Raw genomic sequence first — 8,923 nt, forward strand, 5'->3', positions numbered from 1 at the left:
AGCTCCTGTCCTTATGAAACATACCCATCCAAAATATTAAAACCAACTCATTTGATGTTTAAATCTCTCCTTAGTAAACGTTTTTTTTTTAAATCGTGATGTTCACGACGATATGTAACGAAATAAAGTGGTTAATATTTGCTAGCAGAGCATGTTACAAATGGTATAAGATTTAGTTACTGGATGGTACGAGACACTGGTCAAAGAAGAATTAGACTTTTTTTATAGTAGATAAGGACGATATTAATAATGATCTTATTGCATCTCTCGATAATCTCGTGTAATTAAGAAGAAGATCATAGATATATGAAAAGGGAAAGGCTATCTTCTTTCTTTCTTTTTTTTTTCGCTCTAATTATTTTGGTTAATATTCTCTATGCACCAATAGATTTGAGACACGTCAATGAGTTAAAAGGAAAGGAAAAGAAAGGAAACAAAGGCATTGATGGGAATCATTCCAAGGAAGAACACACAAAAACACCCATAATTTTCTTACAACATCCACCATTTATTTATTTCAGGAAAAAAAAAAATTGAACTTGGCTCTGAAAAAATTTGAATCCTTGGGCCAAAAATGGAGAAAATTACGGTGAGATGTAGGATTAAAGGGCTGTTTACAACCCATGTGAGTGTTAAATTTAGTCGGAAAGAAATTGGGTCTTATTCAAAAAGGCAAAACTTTTCTAAAAAGGAATGCATGTGATATGTAACAGCTCGGATATTATCTTTTTTGAATTTTTTTTGTATTCTAGGGAGATGAGTGGGATCTCATAATCTAAGTCCATTGACTTATTTGGGCTTTTCGTTTAGTGTGTGAGATTGTATTTTTTATAGTCTAAGTTCATTGCTAGTAGATATTGTTCTTTTTGGATTTTCTTTTTCGGGTGCGTCTGTGGGAGAGAGGACATTCCTGAATATGAGATCTCACCCTCTACTTCCATTGAGAGTCGAGCAAGAATATTGTTTTTGGTAGGGTGAGAAAGGAATAGAATTGGAACACGCAAAGTAAGAAGACACACAGCTCAAGTGGTACCTGAGAAGTAGTTGTCTAAGGTAGTGAGTGTGGTAGGAAAATGGGCATAACAACCAAGGGCTGCTGCGGGGATTGAGGGTGGGGCTTAGTGGTAGGCTGCAAAAGAAGAGCTTCAGTTCTTATCTGACTAGGAATTCCACCAGTTTTTTTTTTGTTCTTGGGAAGTGGGCGTTCAATCATAAAATGCCTTTTGAAATAATTTCAATTGGAGCTCCAACAAACAAGGCCATTCTCCACTCAAAAACTTTTTTTAAAAAAAAAAACAAAGAAACAACATATGGATCACTTCACTCGAGCTTGCTACCTACACATATCCTATGTTTCTCAGACAAAACACCCATAAGCTGCACCAAGCTTGTTTTGTTTTTGTTTTTTTGTTTTTTTGTTTTTTTTTGCTAATCTCTCTTTCGGTTTGGTGTTATATTCTATAATAGTCTAAGTCCAATGCTAGCCGATATTGTCCATTTTAATCTATTACGTATTACTGTCAACTTCACGATTTTAAAACGCGTCTCCTAGAAAAAGATTTCCGTATCTATAAAGAATGTTTCATTCTCCTCTCCAACCGATGTGAGATCTCACAATTCACCCCCTTGGGGGTCAGCGTTCTTGTTGGTATATCGCTCGGTGTCTGGCTCTTATACCATTTATAACAGACTAAGCGTATTGTTAGTAGATATTATCCGTTACATATCGCCATCAGTCTCACAGATTTAAAACGCGTCTACTAGGGAAAGATTTTTACACTATTATAAAGAATGTTTCGTTCTCCTCTCCAACCGATATGGGATCTCACAATCCCAGTATCCTTGTTAGCACACTGTCCAGTGTCTGGCTCTAATACCATTTATAACCAACCCAAACCCACTGTTAATAGATATTATCCGTTTTGGCCTGTTATGTATCGCTGTTAGCTTCACTGTTTTAAAATGCATCTACTACAAAAAGATTTCTACACCCTTATATAAGAAATGATTCGTTTTCCTCTCCAATCGGTGTCCTCACTGACACACCGCTTGGTGTCTAGCTCTAATACAATTTGTAACAACTCAAGTCCACCGTTAGTAGATATTGTCTGCTTTAGTCCATTACGTATCGCCGTAAGTCTCACGATTTTAAAACGCGTTTATTAAGAAAAACTTTCTACACTTTAATAAGAAATGTTACGTTTCTCTCTCTAACTAATATAGAATCTCAAAAGTTTAGTTCAAAACGAGACGAGTAGAGTATGATATTGTTGACTGATAGATAGATAGATAGATAGGGAGAGAGAGGGCATGCATATGCATTTTGATATGGATGACATTTTTGGGTTGGAAGAAATGTATGGTGTGGTAGACCCAATTTCCTCATTTGGTGAAGCCAATTTGACCACTCTTATTTACAGGTTTTGAGCTCTCATTGGTTGCTTCAACTTCAAAAGCCTTCCATGGAGGCTGTCTTCCTCTGCTACCTCCAATTATGATACTCATAGTGCCTCAAAGCATATTCCTCATATCTTGTCTCTCTAAAGAGGTGGGGGAAGATGCCCACGTGTCAACCAAGGGACTCCCTTTCCTCCCTTCCTTCCTCCTCTTTTTCATCTTTCTTTCTCTCCTTTTCCTTTCTAGTGGGAACCATATCTTCTCCTTCCACGCACAAACCCAACAACCAACTCCACCAACCAAACATTTCTTATAAAGGTGTAAAAACCTCTCTCTATTATACGTGTTTTAAACCTATGAGACTGACGACAATATCTACTAGTAGTGGACTTGACATAAACCTGGTCGCCCTTTTGTGCGAAGCGTTTACTTATCTCTACAACGATATGATACTGTCCATCTTGGAGATAGGCGGCCGCCTTTGACTTAGTCGTCAACAACAAAAAAAAAAAAAAAAAAAAAAAAAAAAAGAAATCTGGAGTTTTGTAAACAAAAATTTGATGAGTTATGGGAGTAATGGCGAGGTGTATGAGAAAACAAAAGCAATAATGGAGGAGTTGGGGCTTGAGATCCAAAGCTATATGGGACAGTGATGCAGCAAAAAGAAGATGCAGCAGCTCTGATCACCCATTCCTTTGCTCAACGCTCCATGTCTCTCTTCCTATAGTCCAAGGACATGGGAAAAACATTAAATTACAACACACAAACCACAAACATTAATTACAACAACAATTTATTATACAATTTGATTCTTTGTCGTTAATCAAATTTCACATAACTTTAATGGATAAAGACACAACAAAACAAACCCTCTTACAATCTTGCATGCATGTGCACTGTCTACCATTCAATGCTTTTCCTAACTTAACCAAGATCTATTCCTCATCCATGAATGTGTATAATGCTATCGAGCTAGCTTCATAAGAAGATTCCGTGTTGTAAGCCAGAAGCTACAAATCAAAGGTTTTAAAATACGTCTATTAGAAAGAGGTTTTCACACTTTAATAAAAAATATTTCGTTCCACTCTCCAACCCATGTGGGGTCCAATCTCTTTATTGACACACCGCCCGATGGCTGGCTCTGATACCATTTGTAATAGTCCAAGCTTACTGCTAACATATATTATTATCTTTGAACCATTACAAATGGTATTAGAGCCAAGTTACCGGACGGTGCGAGACACTGTTGGAGTAGGGCTAGACCTTCTCTATAGTAGATGTTGAGAATTGTTGGGAGTGAGCCTCACATTGACTAATTTAGGAAATGATCATGAATTTATAAGTAAGGAATACATCTCCATTGGTATGAGGCCTTTTTGGGAAGCTCAAAGCAAAGTTATGAGAGTTTATGCACAATAGCATACCATTATAGAGAAGTTCATAATGAAAAGTTCAGAAAGGACAATATCGAGGTGGGGAAGTGGAGGCTCTCCATTGTTTTTAAACTTAAATTATAAGTGTTTCCTATGCTTATAGCAAGCTTGTCCACGATGCATTCCCTTTCTAGGACACACCCAATTAGATGAAGTGTAGAAGTAAATAAAGAGCTTAGAACATTTGTGATGTAAATCATTGATTATGTTGGGTTAAATCATGGGTACCAAAACCTTTGGTTGTTTGCTTAAGACAATAAAAAAGGAGTATGACATTTATTATGTCGAAGAAACATCTTCTCCAATCTAGGGACATCAAAACGTGACAGATTTGATTAATAGATAATGTTACAAACACAAACATGAAACTAATCTAGTCATAGTCACCAAAGAATATTCTAATTATTTCATACTAACGTCAAAAACCCCCCAACAGCCTTTGTTCTTAAACAGTTCATGTGGACTGCAAGCCATGGCTTGTGGGGATGCCATCAACCCACGCTATGTCCTTATGAAACTGTTCACTTTCCAATTACCACGCATCATCATGTAAAGCCACCATCTTTTGAACAAAGGAATTTGAACAAAGTTGTTAAAGTTCTTTGGGGGTTCTTAATTAATACAAGAAATTTGGTTTGGAGGAAGAAAAAGGGATGTTTTTATTGGTGGGTAAGTTTGATAAATTTCAGTCGAGGTAATGCAGTCACTTTCCCCTGTCCTCAAAAGAGTGGACCTGGAGAGAGATTTGAAAAAAAGAAAGAAAAAAAAAAAGAAATTAGCAGCGTTCAATACGTTTGTTCCTGTACAGCTATATATGTAACCACACCACAGCCTTGTTTCTCCACCAACGTGAACCACCCACAAACTTCTTTACCTCTACGACACTGAATCTGAGGCAAATTTCTAACCATTTCTCGCATACCCATTTCACAAAGTTCATCAATGGAGAAGGAAAACGAACCCAAATCACCAATTTTCAAGAGGATTTGTGTGTTTTGTGGTAGCAGCCATGGCAAGAAGACTAGTTATAAAGATGCTGCCATTGAGCTTGGAAGAGAACTGGTAAAATCTCTCTGTTTTTTCTCCCCTCTATGTCTCTGTTCCTTATTTGAAGTGGGTTGTTCATAATTTTAGCAATGAATTGGGATTTTGGGTTGTTCTATCAATTGATTGATTGACAGTTTTTTTACGGCTTTTTTGTTGGAAGGTTTCGAGGGATATTGATCTGGTTTATGGTGGAGGGAGTGTTGGATTGATGGGATTAGTCTCTCAAGCTGTTCATAATGGTGGTCGTCATGTTGTTGGGTTTGTTTTTCTTTTTCCTTTTGCCATTTTCAGGAGCTTTAACATCATGAAAATGGTGATAATTACTCATTTCCTTTTGAATTTTGCAGTGTTATCCCCAAAACGCTTATGCCAAGGGAGGTATGTTTACTATGATTCCATTCCACTGTTATATCAAGTGTTTTGACTCATTACGTATTACTACGGAGACGTTTTTACAATATTATAAAGAATGTTTCGAGTGATATGAAACCATTTGGGTAAAAAAAACATGAGGTTTGAATGGTATGACACATATGGAGTCACTGTGTTCAGTAACATACAGTGAACTAACACACAAATTTGGCATAAAATGGGAAGGGAGTTAGTATGGGGATTGAAATGAGAGGCAGTGACTGACTTTTGCAGATAACTGGAGAGACAGTGGGAGAAGTGAAGGCAGTGGCAGACATGCACCAAAGGAAGGCCGAGATGGCCAGGCGTTCTGATGCCTTTATTGCCTTACCTGGTTCGTCTTTTCTTCTCTTTTCTCTTCAATCACTATGCATAATTTGTCTGTTGCTGCTCCATTTCGCCCTGTTTTGGGCCCCAACCTCCAAGAGCCTTAGCCAAAATAGACTCACCCCAACATTTAATATGCATAGCTACTCTACAATGTTCAAAACATAGTAATTAAAGAGTTTATTATGTGATTAGAATGTTTTTTCTATGAAAAGATTAAACAGAGGAACGTTTTGATTATGAACAATCTCTGACAGAAGAAATTAAGGGGCAGCCTTTTTCCTGAGAATTCTGTGGTATGGCTGCCAATATGGCAGCCTACAACCTACAATTCAAGGGTACCATCCTTAGCTCTGGAGAAAGAAAGAAAAAAAAGGGAGAAATTATAACAGATGGTCCCTAGCTCCCCACCCCAGCTCTTATAGCTTACTCTCAACGTTTGAAAACACATGGGTTAGAGAGTGGTTTCTACACCTTTATAAGAATTGTTTCGTTCTTTTCTCCAACTTAGGTAGGATCTCACAATCCACCTCCTTGGAACTAGCGTTCTTGTTGACACACCGCTCGATGACTGGCTTAGATACCATTTGTAACAGTCTAAATCCACTGTCAGCAGATATTGTTCTCTTTGGACTTTCCTTTAAGACTTTTAAAACGCGTTTTAAAACTTTGAGTAGACCAAAGAAGACAATATCTGCTAGCAGTGGACTAACTCTTATACCCCAAGGTTACCGGATATTGTCCTTTTGGGCTTAAGGTTCTTATTAACTCACATAGAACCCATTTGCAGGCCCAACTAATTTAGCTCCTTTTTGATGAAGGTGGGTATGGAACTTTGGAAGAGCTGCTTGAGGTCATCACCTGGGCTCAACTGGGAATTCATGATAAACCAGTAAGCCATATCATTGCTATTCCAAAACGTGTGATGTTTTATCAGTGATCAACATGAAGTGAGTTGAGTTGTTGTTCAGGTTGGACTGTTGAATGTGGATGGATACTACAATTCATTGCTGTCCTTCATTGATCAAGCGGTGGAGGAAGGTTTTATCAGCCCAAGTGCTCGCCATATCATTGTGTCTGCACCTAATGCAAAGGAGTTAGTGAAGAAAATGGAGGTAAAACCAGGCAAATGTTTTAGTTTGTTGAACCAATTTGAAAATGGATATTGAAATGGTAGGCTTTGTGATATCAGGAGTATGTTCCACGGCATGAAAGAGTGGCTTCAAAGCTTAGCTGGGAGAGTGAACAAATAGGGTACCCTACAAAATGTGATATCTCAAGGTGAAGAGATGAGTGGAAGGCACTAATTTGATTTAGAAGACCAACGAATTTGCTGAAGTTGGGTTTGTTTTTGTTTTGTTTTTCTGCTTCTGCTTCTGTAAACTACCAAGAAAAAGGTGGAGAAGAAAAACTGACATCAAAAAAAAAAAAAAAAGGTTTAAGAGTCTTATGTAGTTTGGTTGGAGCTTGGCTTCCTTGTTAGCTGTGTCCTAATTGTTTGTTGTTCAAAAGTCATGGAAGCTTACCTTACCTTAGCTTAGATCAAATCAATTCAATGTTGTCTCGACCATTCTCTCGTTTGTTCGATTCACTAATTCAATTTTCGATCAAGAATCAACGAAATGACGAACAGAGCTTCATGTTGTGGTATAGAAAGCTTTCTAAGCCCATTGCTAATAAACATTGTTCGCTTTAACTCGTTACGTATCGCCGTCAGCTTCATAGTTTTAAAATGCATCTACTAAGGAGAGGTTTTCACACCCTTATAAATATTGCTTCGTTCCCCTCTCCAATTGATATGGGATCTCACGTTGGTTGGAGAGTGGAACGTATAAGGGTGTGGAAGCCTCTCCTCAATAGATGTGTTTTAAAACCGTGAGGCTGATGGCGATACGTAATGGGCTAAAGTGGACAATATTCGCTAGCAATGGACTTAGGTTGTTACCGTTCCAACTAATTAAGGAGATCATTAATATACAAGTAAAGGGTTATTTTCCTTATATAATACTTTTTGAGAAAACCAAAAGTAATAAGTTTTAGTTGGATCATTGGATAAAGGATCCTCATAGTAGGCTGGACCAATGTCGAGCACAGAGGACAATCTTTAGGAGGTTCGAATACCAAATTCGAAAAGATGTATGTCCTGTTCAAATGTTTTTCCTTATTTAGAGTTCAAGAGGGCCATGATTGAATTGACTCGAGAGTAACACAAAAAAAGATTTGACTTATTGACGGAATCGTAGTTGATAAACTTAAAAAATTTTTATGAAAAGAATGAAAGGGTATAAATTCAATATAGGTCTAAAAAAATAAGAATAATTAGGTATAGGGAAAAGGTAAAACTTTAGTGAGCAAATGAATTCAATATTATTTTTCTTTTTTACCTTTCACCCACACAAGAATCTTTTTAACTTTTGGAATGAAAAAAGATAAAAGTTGAAGTAATTGTAAATTAATGGCAGTGAATCCAAGTTAATTATTAATATGGCAATTTTATAAATTTGCGACAATATTAGCGTGGACTATGTCAGACTGATCCTCTTCCCCCAAGGAGAGCCCCTTCCCTTTGTCTTTTGTCACTTTAAAAATATTAATTATAAGTGTTGACTACATTTTAATTTTAATTAGGGAATGTCTCACATTCAAATTTATATATTTAATTAAATTTAGTAATGTCTTACAAATATACTCCTATATTTTTTTTTTTACTATCAGAGTTAGACACTGGGTAGTGGGACGGCAGTGGAACAGTGAAGATAATGACCCTTAAAAGGGTAGATTATCCTTCCTATAAAAGGTATGGCCCTTAAAGAGGGTAGATTATCCTTCCTGGAGAATCTCTCCTAGACACGTTTTAAAAATCGTGAGGCTCTACACTGTCTGGGTTATACTAATTTATCAAAATAAAAATTTATGAATGCAATTTTTTTTTAATTTAATAGTTTTATTATTATTATTATTATTATTTGAAGAAAAAGTAACTTTGAAAATAGGTATTAATCTAGAAAAAGAAAGAACTATCTTTCAAATTAAAAAGAGAGGGAAATGATTTTTTAAGAGACTTTTTAATAAATAAAAAAAATGTGTATGTCCTTTTAGGGACAAAGAATTTCTCTGCCCCCATTTTTTTATTTAAAAAATATATTATTATTGTTATTATTATTATTTAATTTTGCAAAATGAATGATTATAAATAATAATATTTATTTAAAAATAAATAAATAAAAAGGGTAAATGTTTAATCTAAAAGTAAAATGTTTTATTTAATTTATATACAGCTAAAATGACCAATTTTGAAACATATTTCA

General features: G+C 36.1%; 1 protein-coding gene across 2 annotated transcripts; it reads left to right on the top strand.

Moving 5' to 3' along the window:
- Positions 1-4,564: 4,564 nt before the first annotated feature.
- Positions 4,565-7,185, top strand: LOC111796033 (cytokinin riboside 5'-monophosphate phosphoribohydrolase LOG1). Of its 2 annotated transcripts, XM_023678724.2 has the most exons (7): positions 4,613-4,892; positions 5,038-5,135; positions 5,225-5,255; positions 5,523-5,622; positions 6,437-6,507; positions 6,587-6,730; positions 6,808-7,185. In XM_023678724.2, the coding sequence occupies exons 1-7, from the start codon at positions 4,773-4,775 to the stop codon at positions 6,898-6,900; spliced, it is 657 nt and encodes a 218-aa protein (XP_023534492.2). In that variant the 5' UTR covers positions 4,613-4,772; the 3' UTR covers positions 6,901-7,185. The 2 variants fall into 2 exon arrangements, with proteins under 2 accessions (XP_086980268.1, XP_023534492.2); XM_087124142.1 differs by lacking the exons at positions 6,437-6,507; positions 6,587-6,730; positions 6,808-7,185 and adding an exon at positions 6,127-6,420 and having other exon boundaries at positions 4,565-4,892.
- The last annotated feature ends 1,738 nt before the right edge of the window (positions 7,186-8,923 follow it).

The sequence above is a fragment of the Cucurbita pepo genome, chromosome 5, assembly GCF_057944985.1.
Source record: "Cucurbita pepo subsp. pepo isolate OVF chromosome 5, ASM5794498v1, whole genome shotgun sequence".
Classification (NCBI taxonomy): domain Eukaryota; kingdom Viridiplantae; phylum Streptophyta; class Magnoliopsida; order Cucurbitales; family Cucurbitaceae; genus Cucurbita; species Cucurbita pepo.

Coding starts and splice junctions, on each gene's coding strand:
- LOC111796033 (XM_023678724.2), top strand. CDS start 4,773: ATGGAGAAGGAAAACGAACCCAAATCACCAATTTTCAAGAGGATTTGT. Junction 5,136..5,224: donor GGTGGTCGTCATGTTGTTGG/GTTTGTTTTTCT, acceptor TGAATTTTGCAG/TGTTATCCCCAAAACGCTTA. Junction 5,256..5,522: donor AAACGCTTATGCCAAGGGAG/GTATGTTTACTA, acceptor TGACTTTTGCAG/ATAACTGGAGAGACAGTGGG.